This window comes from Podarcis melisellensis, assembly GCF_964234715.1.
Source record: "Podarcis melisellensis genome assembly, chromosome: 16".
NCBI lineage: Eukaryota > Metazoa > Chordata > Lepidosauria > Squamata > Lacertidae > Podarcis > Podarcis melisellensis.
In genome coordinates this window covers 41,744,144-41,760,900 of record NC_138533.1, presented here as the reverse complement: position 1 = coordinate 41,760,900, position 16,757 = coordinate 41,744,144, and the positions used below count along the sequence as shown (strand labels likewise).

The 16,757-nt window shown below is 43.6% G+C and overlaps 1 protein-coding gene across 1 annotated transcript in view; it reads left to right on the top strand.

The window, feature by feature from the left end:
* The window catches only part of MYO18B (myosin XVIIIB), a 258,709-nt gene that overhangs the window by 183,806 nt on the left and 58,146 nt on the right, over positions 1 to 16,757 (top strand). Inside the window, exons 36-40 of the mRNA XM_081892930.1 lie at positions 1,814 to 1,927; positions 6,357 to 6,473; positions 7,278 to 7,361; positions 9,414 to 9,551; positions 11,541 to 11,726. Of these exons, the coding sequence (XP_081749056.1) occupies positions 1,814 to 1,927; positions 6,357 to 6,473; positions 7,278 to 7,361; positions 9,414 to 9,551; positions 11,541 to 11,726 (639 nt within the window). The remainder of the gene's footprint in view (positions 1 to 1,813; positions 1,928 to 6,356; positions 6,474 to 7,277; positions 7,362 to 9,413; positions 9,552 to 11,540; positions 11,727 to 16,757) is intronic.

Sequence of the window (16,757 nt, the reverse complement as noted above, 5' to 3'; positions counted from 1 at the left end):
ATTCAGCAAAGATGAGAGCAGGGGAGCCTTTACCATATGTCATGCCGGGGTGCAAAGATCTGCCCAGCGCCCCCAAATTTAGTTTAGCCCCCAAATTAACTTTTATTATGCTTATGTCAGACAACCCGCTGATGTCTTATAATAATAATAATAATAATAATAATAATAATAATAATAATAATAATAATAATAATAATAATAATATCTTTATTGTCATTGCCCCCTCTCAGGGACAACGAAATTACTTAAATTAATTATCTCTTGTTTACGAAAGGAGGAAAAAGAAACAAACTTTTTTATTTGATTATTTATTTACAATACACTTATACGTGCTGAGTGCTGCCGTTGTGAATGACAAGCGCCGCCACTGGTGTGGTGCGTCTTTTGTAAATGAGTGTACAAAGTTGAAAGTCCATGCACATTTCTCTCAATATATGCATTTTTCTACACAATTTTGCCATAGCCTATGCATTTTTGGAAACAATTCCAACACCCCAGTACAATTATTTTTGTACTGATTCACAAAATTTGGAAAAGAGTGAATTTCAAAGGAGAAACTATTGATTTAGGAAGTGTGGGTGTGATAAATTCACATTTACCAACAAATATCTCCTCTATCCCTACCTGCCCTCCTCTTGGAGCTGCAGACCATTTTTTGGATTGAGTAAACTGAGCAAGCAAAAGCCACTGCACTTTCTACCCCCTCCACCCAAATAAAGACCTTCTTTTTGGAGAGTAGCACAAACAAGAAGTAAGAAAGAAAGGAAAGAGGTAGATGGGATCACACTGTGGAGCAGTGCAGTGAGTTATATAGCTCACCCTCCCACCCACCCCGTTCCCCAATCTTGTAGTGTAGAGTACTGTTATGCACAGTCTTAAAGCCTTTCTTGCATTGTATCACTAGATTGCAGGCATGAATCCCCCCATGTGCATTTTTTAAAAGCCAAACCAACACCACAAACATTCCCTACACTTAGAAAACTAGGACAAAATGGCCTTCTACTGATTTGCTTATTTTCTACATGCATGGAGCTGCTTTTTTATGTATGTTAAAAAAATTAAAAGTAGTGTAAAAGCTTTTTAAAAAATCGTTGTTGGAAGAAAGAAAGCAACAGGAAGTACAACCACCAAACAATGCTGGAAGAGAGTGAGGATGTTGGAGTTAATTCTCTCTTGTTCTGCCCAGTTTGGCTGCTAGCAGTTGAAGAAACCACAAGCAGTCCCAAAAGCAAACTAACACTCGCAAAATGCTCCCTTTTGGGGTGGGGTGTGTCTGCAATGTGCAATTAGAGCTTTTTGGTAAAAAAATCATTTGTGAACCCCACTTGTAAATAACTCACATCTTTGCAAACTACATGCAATTTGCATATTTTGGCTAATTAATGAGCCTAGATTTACTGCAAGATTTGCCTGAAATAAAGTCAGGGGTTTGGCATAAGAAGTGGGCTCAGGCTTGCTGTGCAAAAGCAACAATTTCTCTTTGCCTTCCAACTATTGTCGCTGAGATGGGAAAGGAATGGGATTGCAAGAAAAGCAAGTTTTCCTGCTGTGAGATGCTTGGTACTCTTGTGTCTCTAGCTAGAGCTGTGTTTCGTGGGCTGTGTGTGTGTGTGAAATCAGTGTCGCTAGTCCTCAGAGGAACATAGCTGTAAGCAGGCAGAGTTGTGATGGGCTTCAAAATGTAGAAACACTCTTGGAGTGAAATGTAAATAAATGTTGCTTAAGGGCAGAGGGAGAAAGCTAAGCTAGCTAAATGGTTTCCCCGCCCGGTGGGAGGTGATGCATTGACTGTTTCTCGCTATGCATTTTGCAGCTGGAAGAGAGCACAGCCAGATGTGGAGAGGCTGAGAAGGCACAAAAGATGCTAGCTCTGGAGCTCGAGAACCTGCACCTTGAGCTGGAGACGTTCAGCAGGAACAAGAACTTGGTAGGAGTCCGCAATGAAAGTTGCTGTGGCCCATGGTTATACATAATCTTTATTGATTTTCAAATATTAAAATCCAATGACAGTCACATTTTATCAATATCAAATTACAATTCCCATCCAAATATAGATCATTTTAGTGACTTCCCGTGTGCTGGATTTCAGAGTGCAAATTTCTTATTTCTTCCTGCTTCCAATATCTTGGTTAATCCAATTGCATTCAGTCCTGATCTTAGTCCCTTATCAACAGCTACTGATTTCTTGAGCTCCATTCGTGTTGAGATATTTAATAACAAAAAAAATTCCTTTTTTTAAAAAAATTATCTTTATTAATTTAAAATAAATATATTTATGAAAAACAGATGTACATACAAGTAAACAAACAAACATACATACAATCAAATAAACAAATAACAGAAAAATCAAACAAACCACCACACTATAAGATATAAGAAGATTAATATAATTATCATCATCTATACTCCTGGTATTGAACACAATTATAAAATTTATAGAAAAGAAAATTAAAACTGACTTCCAATCAATCTCACTGTACTTTGTCTATCCATTACTTTATACCGCACAGTTACATATTTCTTATATCATTTCTTTTTACCTCCCTACAAACTTATATTTATACAATACAGGGATCAGTCTAATTCTGCCAATATGTTTCCTTTTATTCCATAGTTTTCTAAATATTCTTTAAAGATTCTCCAATCCTTATAGACTTTTTGTTTCAGTTGGCCTCTTACTCTTCCTGTCGCTTTCACTAGCTGCAGATATTCTACCATTAGGATTTGCCAATCTTCCGTGTTGGGTATTGTTGTGTTTTTCCAATTTCTTGCTACTAAAATTCTGGCCACCGTTATTCCATACATGAACAATGTTCTTTTTGATTTCCCTATTTCTTTTGGCAAAATGCTTAATAAAAATATTTCTGGCCTCTTTTTGAATGTTAATTTAAATAATTTTTAAAGTTCTACATATATTTTTCCAAATAACACACATATCTGTACATTTCCACCACATATGCAAATAAGACCCAATTTCTTTATTACATCTCCAACATATAGGTGATCTGTTCTTATGCATTTTAGCAAGTTTTTCTGGAGTTTGGTGCCATCTATACATCATCTTCATTGTGTTTTCCCTGAGATTGTAGCAGGCCATGAATTCCCGCCATAATTTTACCCGTTGTTCCATGTAAATATTATAACCCAAATCTTGCACTCATCTCACCATTACAGCTTTCACTTATTATTCCTTTACCTCCCATTGCAATAGGAGGTTGTATACCCTTGAGATATATTTTCCTTTGCTTTGTATCAATTCTTTTTCAAGTTTTGATGTTTCTTTAGCAAGTCCTGCTTTTTTATCAAGGGTTAATCTTTGATTAGTGCCTTGCCATGGAGAAGGGGCTTGAATAACTCAGAGAAGCTATGAGTTTTCCATGCAGAGCCACCCAAGATGGACAGTTCATAGTGGAGAGTTTTGACCAAACGTGATCTACCTGGAGGAGGAACCGGCAAGCCACTCCAGTATCCCTGCCAAGAAAACTCCATGGACAAAGACCACAGGCATATAAAAGTTATGACGCTGGAAGATGAGCCCCTCAGGTCGGAAGGCGTCCAACATGCTACTGAGGAAGAGCGAAGTACAAGTAGATTCAGAGCTGATGAAGCGGCTGGGCCAAAGCCGGAAGGTCGCTCAGTTGTGGATATGCCTGGAAGCGAAAGGAAAGTCCAATGCTGTAAAGAAAAATATTGCATAGGAACCTGGAATGTAAGAACCATGAACCTTGGTAAGTTGGATGTGGGCAAAAATGTGATGGCAAGAATAAATATTGACATCCTGGGAATCAGTGAACTAAAATGGACAGGAATGGGCGAATTCAGCTTGGATGACCATCATATCTACTACTGTGGGCAAGAATCCTGTAAAAGAAATGGAGTGGCCTTCATAGTCAACAAAAGAGTGGCGAAAACTGTACTGGGATGCAATCTCAAAAATGATAGAATGATCTTGATACGCATCCAAGGCAGACCTTTTAACATCACAATAATCCAAGTTTATGCACCAACTACTGGTGCTGAAGAAACTGAAATTGAGCAATTCTATGAAGTCTTACAACACCTTATAGAAATGACACCAAAGAAGGATGTTCTTCACATTATAGAGGATTGGAATGCTAAAGTAGGGAATCAAGAGATAAAAGGAACAACTGGCAGGTTTGGCCTTGGAGTTCAAAACGAAGCAGGGCAAAGGCTAATAGAGTTCTGCCAAGAGAACAAGCTGGTCATCACAAACACTCTTTTCCAACAACACAAGAGACGACTCTACACATGGACATCACCAGAGGGGCAGCATCGAAATCAGATTGATTATATTATCTGCATCCAAAGATAGAGAAGCTCTATACAGTCAGCAAAAGTAAGACCTGGAGCTGACTGTGGCCCAGATCATCAGCTTCTTATAGCAAAATTCAAGCTTAAACTGAAGAAAGTAGGAAAAACCACTGGGCTAGTAAGATACAATCTAAGTCACATCCCTTATGAATACACAGTGGAAGTGAGGAACAGGTTTAAGGATTTAGATTTCGTGGACAGAGTGCCTGAAGAACTATGGATGGAGGCTCGTAACATTATACAGGAGGCAGCAACTAAAACCATCCCAATGAAAAGCAAGAAAGCAAAGTGGCTGTCCAGCGAGGCCTTACAAATAGTGGGGGAGAGAAGGCAAGCAAAATGCGAGCGAGATAGTGAAAGATACAGGAAACAATGCAGATTTCCCAAAAAGAGCAAGGAGAGACAAGAAGGCCTTCTTAAACGAGTAATGAAAAGAAATAGAGGAAAACAATAGAATGGGAAAAACCAAAGATCTGTTCAAGAAAATTGGAGATACGAAAGGAACATTTCGTATAAAGATTACCATAATAAAGGACAAAAGTGGAAAGGACCTAACAGAAGCAGAAGACATCAAGAAGAGGTGGCAAGAATACACAGAGGAATTATACCAGAAAGATATGGATGTCTCGTACACCCCAGGTAGTGTGGTTGCCGACCTTGAGCCAGACATCCTGGAGGGTGAAGTCAAATGGGCCTTAGAAAGCACTGCTAATAACAAGGCCAGTGGAAGTGAGGGTATTCCAGCTGAACTATTTAAAATTTTAAAAGATGAGGCTGTTAAGGTGCTACACTCAATATGCCAGCAAATCTGGAAAACTCAGCAGTGGCCAGAGGATTGAAGAAGATCAGTCCACATCCCAATTCATAGAAGGGCAGTGCCAAAGAAGTGTAGTTGAATGCTTCAGCTACTGCACATTTGCACTCATTTCACATGTTAGCAAGGTTATGCTTAAAATTTTACAAGGAAGGCTTAAGCAGTATGTGGACCAAGAACTCCCAGAAGTGCAAGCTGGATTTCGAAGGGGCAGAGGAACCAGAGACCAAATTGCAAACATGCGCTGTATTATGGAGAAAACTAGTAATATTGATGTTTAAAGTTAGTAATAAATGTTGGAAATGTCAGGAGAAAGAAGGAACGTTTTATCACATGTGGTGGGAATGTAAGAAAGTGAAATGCTTTTGGGAAATGATTTATAATGAGATGAAAAAAATGTTGAGATATACCTTTGTTAAGAAACCAGAAGCATTGTTACTAGGCATATTAGGGAACAATGTTGAAAAGAAAGATGTGAAGTTATTTACTTACAGCAGCCAGAATTTTGTTGGCCCAAAAATGGAAACAGGAAGAAATGCCAACGAGGGAAGAATGGAGAATGAAACTGATGGAATATGCAGAAATGGACAAATTAACGGGAAAAATTCGAAACCAACGCGATCAGAGAATTATAGAGTTGGAACAGACCCTGTGGCTTATCCCCCTGCAGTGCATGACAGAGAACCATCCAACCACTGCTTAAAAACCTCCAATGAAGGAATGGGAGGCCATTCCACTGTTGAACAGCTCTTCCATCAGAATGTTCTTCTGTCACAATCTTCTTAGTTGTAACTTGATGTCATTGGTTCGGGTTCTGCCCTCCAACACAAGAGAAAACAAGCTTTTTACCTCTTCCATCCCTTTTGATACCTGAACACAGCTATCATATCTCCTCTCAGTCTTCTCTTTACCAGGCTAGACATACCCAGCTCCTTCAAGCGTTCCTCATAAGGCTTGGTTTCCAGACCCTTGATCATCTTGGTTGGCACATGTTCCAGTTTGTCAATGTCCTTCTTAAATTGTGGTGCCCAGAATTGGGCAGTCTTCCAGGTCCAAGGCAGAATACAGCAGTACTATTACTTCCCTTCATCTTTGCATTATACTTCTGTTGATGCAGCATAGAACCACATTGGCTTTTTTTCTTTTTTTTTTCTTGCTGCTGCCTCACACTATTGCACCCCAGGTTTTTTATTTTTCTGTTCTGCTGCAGGTTGATGAGCAGTTATACCAGCTACAGCATGAGAAAGCTGATCTCCTCAAGCACATTGATGAAGACCAGGAGGATCTGAATGAACTGATGGCCAAGCACAAGGCCTTAATTGCTCAGGTAAAGTGGGGGGGGGGTGGAGAGGAAGGCCCACCCTTCAGAGTGGCCTTGCCTTATTTGGGGTGCCTGGACCAGGAGCCCTGGTTGAGCCCTGGTGGCACAATTTAGCTTTCCAGTTTTGTAAGGCTTGGAGCCCTGACTGGCTTCATTCCCTCCACCTTCTTTTGCTAGTCAGCACCCACAGACTCATAAAACTGTAGAGTTGGGTGGGACCCTGAGGGTCATCTAGTTCAACCCCCAGCAATGCAGGAATCTGAAGTAAAGCATCTGTGGCAGATGACCATTCAACTTCTGATTAAACATCTCCAAGGAAGGAGAATCCACCACCTCCTGAGGGAGTCCGTTCCACTGTTGAACAGCTCTTACTTTCACTCTGTTAGCTGTTATTCCATTTCTATCCCATCAGTTTCTCCAAACTGCTCAAGGTGGCACACAGTTTTCCTCTTTCCTAACTGTGAAGTAGGTTAGGCTAAGGAGCAAGGCCCAAGGCCACCCAGTGAGCTTCATGGCTAAGTGAGGATTTGAATCTCAGCCTCCCAGGTCCTAGTCTGACGCTCTGGCTACTGTGCCACTAATTCAGCAGCCAGCTGATTCAACCAAAATGGTTCCAGTAGCCTCTTTTCCCTTAGGGAGCTCCTCCCTTTCCAGTGATACCATCTCAGCACCTCCTGTAAAGGTTTGCAAGGTTTGCAGGATCCAGAAGGCAATTCCCAGCATGCACAAACCTATATGACTTAGGTGCTCCAGTCTTCAAAGGAGCCCCTGCCTTGTCTGACTCTCTTCTGAGGCTCTTCCTTTTTGCAGTCTGCAACAGATATCACTCAGATCCGAGAGCTGCAGACCCAGTTGGAGGAGATAAAGAAGGAAAAGCATGGCCTGCAAGAAAAAGTGAGTCCTCCCCCCCTTTCCAGTACAAATGCAGAACTTAACTCTTCTAATGCTGAAGAATCTCAGAGTGAGGACATCCTGAGAGCCCTGACGCTGGATCAGAGGGATGCCCTTCCTGGTCCAGCATCTGGAAGCAGCAATTCTCTCCTGTTGTTTATGCTGAGTGACTGGTCTTCTGAGGCATGTGTTTGCCACTGCATGTCGACGCTCTAGATAGCTCTGGTGGCTAATATCCACTGATAGACTTCTCCTGAGTACATTTGTCTAATTTTCCTGTTCTGCTGAGGAAGTTGTAGCCAGAGCCAACACTTGAACTGGAAGGACATCCAATGAAGCTGAATGTTGAAAGATTCAGAACAGATAAAACAAGAAATTACTTCTTCATGCAGCACATGAGAGCCAGTGTGGTGTAGTGGTTAAGAGCGGCAGTCTTGTAATCTGGGGAACCGGGTTCGCGTCTCCGCTCCGCCACATGCAGCTGCTGGGTGACCTTGGGCCAGTCACACTTCTCTGAAGTCTCTCAGCCCCACTTTCATCAGAGGCAGCAGGAGGGGAGAGGCCTCTTGTGCTCAGGTCCTGTTTTAGGGTTTCCCACTGAGGCATCTGACTGAGAACAGGAGGCTGGATGGGCCATTGCCCTGATCCAGCAGGCTCTTCTTGTGTTCATTCCCAAAGTCTCTTTGAGGAAGGTGTGGCAAATCCGGACCCTGGACAGCATCAGGTGGGCTCACTTCATGGAAGGGCAAGCCATCATTTGAGCTCAGAACCAGAGTTATGGAGGTGCCTGGCAGGGCCTTCCCTTCTAGTGACTCTGCCCCTGCCCCACGCGAGCTGTCTGCAGTTTTTTAAGGGTCCTTAGTCAGTTCTGCAGGAGCACAAAGCTGCATGGCTGTGGAGCAGCAGAAGCTCCCAGGGAGTCTTCTTCCATCTCCAAGGCTGGTGGGAGAGCCACATGCTCAGGCCAGAGCCCTGTGGAATGGGGTGCTGAGGGATCTACCCCAAGTGGGTGACTTGCGAGCCACCTGGATCAGAGCTTAAGGAGAACCCCACTGGATCAGTGATCAATGGCCCCTCTATCCCAGCCTCCAGCTTCTCACAGAGGTGAAACAGGGACTTCTGGGAGTCCCAACAGCAGAAAGTGAAGGTGACAGTCCCCTGTTGGCTGGCCCTCAGCATCACATGCCTTTTTTGTCTGTGCCCCCCGCAAGAAGTCTGAGGGCAGCAATCCGAGAACTGGCCTTTTTGTGGTGGCTCCCTGCTTGTGGAATGCTCTCCCCAGGGAAGCTCACTTGGCACCTTCATTATACATCTTTAGGCACCAGGAGAAAACATTCCTCTTCAACCAGGCCTTTGGCTAACTGAACAATCTATGGCCTTTTGAACTGTGTGTGTGGGGGGGGTTATTGTTCATGTTTGTTACTATGCTTTGTATTTTTGTGTTTTCATATTGTAAACTGCCCTGTGATCCTTGGGTGAAGGGCAGTACAGAAATTTAATACATCACCATCATCATTTAATACTAAGAGGTACAGTGCCTCTGTAGGTGGAGGTTCTGCTTTAGCTGTTGCAGACAATATGTCTAATCCCATTGTGAAATCTTCTACCCAAAAAGCCATCCCCATTGTGGCAGTGTTGCTGGTGATCCACGAAGTATTTATTTTTGTCAGTGCTGACTCCTATGGTCAGTGAGTCATATTCCATTGACTTTTGGGTGCTTGAGGGAAGTTGTGTTAATTGGATTGCAAGGTGCCAGGACTTGTGGAAAGAAATGGGCAAAGCGTGAGGGTTAGCATCAAGCCTGGCTGAATTCTTCTTCAAATGTGTAAGTTGAGCAATTCCACCTGCGCCCAATGGGTTGCTGTTGATTACGGCCTTGCTGTGCTTTATCACCTTAGAGGTGGATTTGTATTCTTCCTATTGATTTCACTATTGTAGATTTTAACTGTGCACTGCTTGTGAGAGGCCCCTGGCCTGAATATAAACAGGATATAAATTGTGGAAATTAAATAAAATGGCAGGAATTGAGTTAAATGATCTCTTGTCTGGAAACAGCTGCAGGTGTCCCAGGCCCGGGTTGTCTATTTGGAGCAATCAATGGTGGAGAGGTCCATCGTCAGCCGCCAGGAGGCCCTGATTTGTGACCTGGAGAACAAGATGGAGTTCCAGAGTGTGCAGATCAAGCGCTTTGAGGTTTGGATGGCCTTGCCCTTGGCAGACTGGGGAGGATGTTGATCAAGGCCCCCAGAGAACAAACCACAGGGCCATAGCCCAGGGGCAGAGCCACTGTCTTGCATGCCGGCTCAGTCCCAGGCTCAGTCCCCAAGGGAGGGCTCAAAGACACCCCTGCCTGAAACCCGGGAGAACCATTGCTGCCAGTCAGTGCAAACAACACTGAGCTAGATGCACCATTGGTTCATTGGCAACTCCTCATTTGCACAGGGGTTACATTCTGAACCTGCGTGCATGTCAGGGAAATTGCATAAAATGAGGAGTCGTCTATCTGTTCCATAAAAGCCCCACTGATGGGTGAGGAAGAAGCTTCCCCATTAATCAGCTGAACCTGTCAACAAGACCCGCTGCCCCTCTGGCTCACATGAGGCACATGGGGCTTTCTGGCTAACAGCTGGCATGCAGGAAAGTGCAGCTTTTCTGTGTGTCAGCTGCTGTTAGCTGGGAGTCTCAGCAGAGCCCCGCTGCACCTCCAGCTCACGAGGAGACCCACCCTGGAGCCCAAAGAAAACGTCCCTTTTGGGCTCTGGGGAGGGTCTCCTCACCAGCTGGAGGCAAAGCAGAGCTTTGCTGAGGCTCATCAGGTCTCCCCACACACTTCCAAGTTTCTGGAGCCTCACATCCATGTAGTCACGCATAAATTGAACACAGGTACATTGGGGGGGGATGCCTGTCAGGCAGCTTTGCGTGTTCCTAAACACTATGGTATGGGACGTGGGTGGCGCGGTGGTCTAAACCCTGAGCCTCTTGGGCTTGCCAATCAGAAGGTCGGCGGTTTGAATCCTCGCGACAGGGTGAGCTCCCGTTTCTTGGTCCCTGCTACTGCCAACGTTGCAGTTGGAAAGCACACAAGTGCAAGTAGATAAATAGGTATCACTCTGGCGGGAAGGTAAACGCCGTTAGTGTGCACTGCTCTGGTTTTGCCAGAAGTGGCTTAGTCATGCTGGCCACATGACCCAGAAAAACTGTCTGCGGACAAACACCGGCTACCTCGGCCCAGAGTCGTCTGCGACTGGACTTAACTGTCAGGGGTCCTTTACCTTTTTTTAAACACTATGCTACAGACTTTAACTTATTTAATTTTCATTCCAACCACCCAGAGAATCCTGGGAACTATTTTCTATAAGAAGAGCAATTGTGGCATTAATGGTTTTAGCATATGAATAGGAATGGGAGACATGGGTTCAAATCCCTCTTGAACCATGAAGCTCATAAGGTGACCTTGGGCCAGTCACTGACTCTCAGCCTAACTGCCCTCCCCCCCCCCCGGCATATTGAGAGGCTAAAAGGAAGAAGGCTCTCCCGTCAGATGTCAAGGAAATAAAAAAAATCTGACTTTTAGAAGACATCTGAAGAGAAGTTTTTAATGTTTGATGTTTTACTGTGGCTTTATTGGAAGCCACCCAGAGTGGCTGGGGCAACCCGGTCAGATGGGCAGCATCTATCTAGCTATCTATCATCTATCTATCTATCATCTATCTATCTATCTATCTATCTATCTATCTATCTATCTATCTAATCTCTCTCTCTCTCTCTCTCTCTCTCTCTCTCTCTCTCTCTCTCTCTCTCTCTCTCTCATATCTATATCTATCCATCCATACTGTGTGTGATTGCAAGCAACAAAGTCTGCTGTCTAACCAAATACACAAGCCATACTTGGTAAACTCTCTGCCTAACAATAGATGCCCTGTACTTACAGGCATATCTCTGCATCCATGAGGAATGAAACCTTCCTTTTAAGGTTCTTGGGGAGTGCAAGTCCATGGCACAATTTTCACTTGTGCATCGCATCCTGCTGGTGTTGTATCTGTCATTGTAGAAGGCAAAAAAGAAAAGAAAGAAGGGTGGTTGGACTAGATGACTGTTGGGGTCACTTTCTACTCTCCAGTTCTGTGATGGGTTTCTGTTCGCCTCCCCCCCCCCTGCCCCCTAACTCTTCTCTCTCCCCAGATGCTGGTTCTCCGTCTTCGGGACAGTGTGATCAAGATGGGAGAGGAGCTGGAGAAGGCGAAGGAAGGGGAGGCGCGGGAAAGAGAGAAGACCTGCTACTACCAGATGAGGATGGAAGAGATGAAAGCAGACCTCAGTGAGCTGGCCCAGAGGGAGCTGGAGGCCAATCGCAGGCGGGTGGAACTGGTAAGAGGGCCAGGAATGGGGGTGGCGGGAGGGAGAATGGATTTATTTATTTTCAGTTGGCTCTTCATTGAATGTTTCCAATCCCAGAGCAGGGAACAAAGCAGTAAAAAAGAGGGGGGAAATATGCCAAAATTACTTATACAAACTCGCAAGATATGAATGCATATAAAAGCAGACTTGCCACGGCCAAATTCAATGATATTTGGAATGCATTTTTAGAAATACTGTAATAGCTTAAGATCTGGTGAAGTACAATAACAACCTTGTAAAGCATACAGTTTTGGGTTCCCCCCTCCCCCCTTTATTTTCCCTTCTACATGGGTTCTGTTTCTCTTTCTCTTTTTCTCTCTTTTGTTTACGTCTCACAATGTTTATTGCACATATATTTATGTACTTTTTGAACTTTCAATAAAGATGTTAAAAACAAAAGAAAAATAATATGCCAAAATTACGGAATCTTATAAACAGGACCAATAAACAACTAAACAAATGCATCATCCGGTAAACAAGAGAAATTAAAGCAGGATGTGTAGGATGTGTATAGAGTCTACGAAACAAACGTGAAATCACACACACACACACACACTGCATTGGGAAGGATAGAAAAGAACTGGGAGAAAATAAACAAGTGGAAAGCCTGGATTAAGGATAAACAAGAGATAAACTGAATCAAAATGCCACCAAAATACTCTTTGTAAAACTTTCAGAGAGCTAGCAAGGAGTGACAAAGAAGACACTGGGAGAAAGGTTTTAAAGAATTAGCTTTCCTCCATGATTGGACGTGAAAACTGCCAGCATACTCCAGCACCTCCCCTTCCATTTCCCATTATGGTGCCGATTACATTATTTCTGAAATTTTTGAGATGGGCTACTTGGCTTAGATTAGATTCCCAAGAGCTTCTGCTTGGATCGCTTCAGAGAGGCCCCCACTGAGACACACTTGGGTTTAGCATGTTATTTGCATCCAACCTCATGCCTAGAGACCCTGCTTTTCTGTGTACCCTGTGTACGCTAGTGGTGGTGATAAGACTATGGAGTCACCTCGAAGGTCATGCTAGGATACAGGGATCAGTCATGGCCAACAGGACTGGTGGGACAGAAAGCCAGGCTACTAATGGTAGGCAGAGCCAAGAGGAGGGTGCTGGCCTGTGCACACGGCAAGACTTAGGCTTATGTCAAAGGAGGTCTCTAAGCCTGTAGAGAAGATCCAGGACACACAAAAGAAAGTCCTTCTTCATGCAGCACATTGTTAAAATGTGAAACTCCCTCCCAGAGGTGGCAGCATTGGCCGGCTGTAAAAGAGGACTGGACACTTTCCTGGAGGAGTAGAAGGCTACAATGGCTTTCAGCCACTATGGCTGCTCTGCCTCCATGGACAGAGCTGCAATGCTTCTAAAGAGCAGTTCCTGGAAAGCGCAGGAGAGGGAAATCCACAGCCGACAGATGCTTGGCCACTGTGAGAACTGGATGCTGGACTGGGTGGGCCATTAGTCAGCAGGCTCTTCTTATGCTCTTAGAGAAGGCATTAAAACAAAAAATTAACTGGAGAGCAAATGAAAGCTGGATTTATTTATTTTTTTAAAAAAATTGAAATGCAAAATGCCCTCCTATCCCTTGTGTAATTTATTTTAGGCCTTTTAGTTCTGCGGCTCTGAATGCTGGTGCCACAGAGTCCCTTCTGACAGCAGACATCCTTCCTAATTGCAGAAGTTGTTATCACAAAGCCTTCCCCAGGCAGTCTTGCACTTCTCTGCCTTGGCGCTTGCAAAACTGTTCACGCTTTGCACGCCTTAATAGTTTCCCAGCTTTGGTTTTGAGTTTGATGGAAGAAGGAGCTTAGTAATAATTTCATGACTCCCGAAAAGGTCTGATCCCCTCTGACTACAAGCTGTGACAGCAAGGTGGAAATTGAGAGATTTGGGCATTCTTTTCCTGCAAAAAAGGTGGGAGGAAACCACCCCACAAGATTCAGCTGGGAAATTTTCACTGAGGATACCTTGATAAAACTCTGTGGTTCTTTGTGGGAGGAAGTTATCTTACCCTACTTAGTAAATTCTGAGTTTTGTGGGAAATAAAAAGTATGGTGGCTTTCTATCAGCCCAACAGCAGTTTATCAGCACTTAAGATCAGCTAATACCAATTACAGCCATTGCCTTTGCTTGATGGATTTGCAAGAGATTTCACCTGAGAGGTTTTGTGGAGGTTTTGTCACTTCAAAACTGGCAAGCAGCCCTGATGAATATTACTTAATATATTAACAGAGGGGTGCTAGTGTACAGTAAATTGCAGAAATAGAATCCACACTAATCTTAAACAACTTTAATTAGTTTATAGCAGGCATGTCCAAAGTCTGTTTCGGGAGCCTAATCTAGCCTTCGGGTTGATTTATTTATTATTATTTTTTAAAGATATTTATTAAAGTTTCAAAGATTATATAAAAACAAAACAAAACAACAATACAAACAAACAAAAACAAGTATAATTTCAATCCCTTATTTTCTTGTAACTTACTTCCCCGACTTCCTCATACCTCCCCTTTCTGTATTCCAATTTCTAATTATTAATTCAGCAAATCCTCTCCCTTATTTTTCATTTAATTTTTAGCCTTTCTTTTCTTTTTTACTTAACCATTACAGCTGTAAACCACATAATTTCTAAACCAACGTCATTCTAACATTCATTAATTTTGCAATGTTTCTTAAGATAGTCCTTAAATTTCTTCCAATCTTCTTCCGCTGTCTCTCTTCCCTGGTCTCGGATTCTGTCAGTCATTTCCGCCAGTCCCATATAATCTTCATCTGCCATTCTTCCAAGGTGGGTAGATCTTGTGTCTTCCAATACTTTGCAATGCGTATTCTTGCTGCTGTTGTAGCATACATAAAGAATGTTCTATCCTTCTTTGGCACCAATTGGCCGGCCATACCCAGGAGAAAGGCCTCTGGTTTCTTCAGGAAGGTATATTTAAATACCTTTTTCATTTCATTATATATCATTTCCCAGAAAGCCTTAATCTTTGGGATTTAAGACGGTCTCTGGGGTAAAATCCTAAAAAAAGCTCAGCAACTTAAATCCAAAAAAACCTCAAGAAGTTGTAAATCCTTAAAAAAAGCTCAAGAACTTTGGTTGGCCCTCACGCGTGTTCACTTCATTAAATCTGACCCTCTTTGAAAAAAGTTTGGGCACCCCTGGTTTATAGTGTAGTAAAGGGGGCAGGTGGGGAAGCTTGACAGTGCAGATGGGAATGATAAATAAGCAAGCCATGAAAGAAGCCATTTTGGCTAGCTGTTCATGCAAATATTTTATTATTGAGCCAGCCTCAATTGAGGCAGGAGCTCACTTGGTTTGGACTTCTCTGCCTTCTGCCTGGCCCTTGTGGTCTCTGCCTTCCCCTAGAGCTCCGTCTGGGGCACAGCTCCTCAGAAGGACATGGGCTCATGGGACAGAATTGCTTTGGGAATCTATTCACAGATCAGAGAAGTAAATAGGGATGCAAAATCACAGTGAGAAATTGACTGGTTGTATCAAAGCTCCTCAGGTCAAGGGCTGCTGGGATAGAAGCAGTTCAGGTCACTTGATGTGATGCCTGCGTATGCAAGGGGATGGCTGGTGAGAGGCCAAGGCGGCTGGTCTTTTGGCAGAGCCTGATGGAATAGCCCTACTCTCTGCAGCTTAATGGAATAGCCACAGACATTTCCTACTGAGCATTTGGGAAGTAGGAGGAAGAGAAACCCCCAGGACTGGTTGGATGCACTTCCCAGAAAGGTGCCACTTCCCACACAGAAGGGTCCTTGCCTCCTCTCTCAGCTCCTCTCCCCCAGGACAGTGGAGGGGCCCCTGACTGGGCCAGCTGTATTCTCATCCCCACATTTAAATGAAAGGCTGGCATTTATGAGGTGTAGAGCCCTTGATGGAGCTTGGACTGCATTTGTCAAAGCTAAGCCAATTAATCCAGTTCTTCTTTATTTGCTTCCTTGGGTGAAAAAATCACCAGCAAAGCCTCTTTGTTAATCAGAAGTCTTTGTTAATCCTTTTCAGGTAATAATTGCTGGGTGCTTTGGGCTTCTGTTCCCTGATTTTGGTTAGTCTTTAACTTTGCTGACTGATGGGATTGTAGAAATGCCTGAACGCCTTTTGATTTTAGGGTATTTTGCCAATAGACATCTGGGCTGGAGGAAAATATTGCAAGATACATATTTACTAAAAGTGATCTTGGAGATATTTATTTTGAAAAATGTGCCACCAACATTAAGGGGGGATGGACCAATCCTGGTGGTGAACAGTATAAAATCTACAGTAAAACCACATTCATAAAACAAAGGGTGGATTCCAACATTGCACTATTGTAAATGTTCTGCCTGTTCAAGAGTATCAGCTTGTCAGATGAAACAGCCTCCCCTCGACACACATGCTCTTCTGGGGTCAAACTCAGAGAGTGGAGGGAGGAGAGGAGGGAAAGCCCCATTGCATAAGGCCCTGAATCCCACCCAAAATACCCTCAGGGTCACTGAACCCACCTGCAGAGGTGAAGGGAGACCCAGAGGATTGAACTCAGCGAGGCACCATCACCTGCACTGGCATGAACAGACTCAGCAAAGCCCCCGCATAGAAGCACTTCCTTGCAAGCTCTTTCTCCTTGCTCACACAGAATCATAACACTGGAAGGGATGCCAAGGGTCATCTAGGACAACCCCCTGCAATGCAGGAATCTCAACTAATGCATCCACGACAGATGAGCATCTAATCTCTGCTTTAAAACCTCCAAGAAAGAGAGTCCAGAACCACCCAAGAGTCCGTTCCACAGCCGAACAGCTCTTACTGTCAGAAAGTTCTCCTTGATGCTTAGTTGGAATCTCCTTTCCTGTAACTTGAAGCCATTGCTCAAGTCATGCCCTCCAGAGCTGAGAAAACAAGCTTATGATAGTCCTTGATATATTTGAAGATGGTGATCATATCTCCTCTCGGTACCATTTTTTCCAGGCTAAACATACCCAGCTTCTTCAACCATTTCTCATAAGGCTTGGTTTCCAGAGT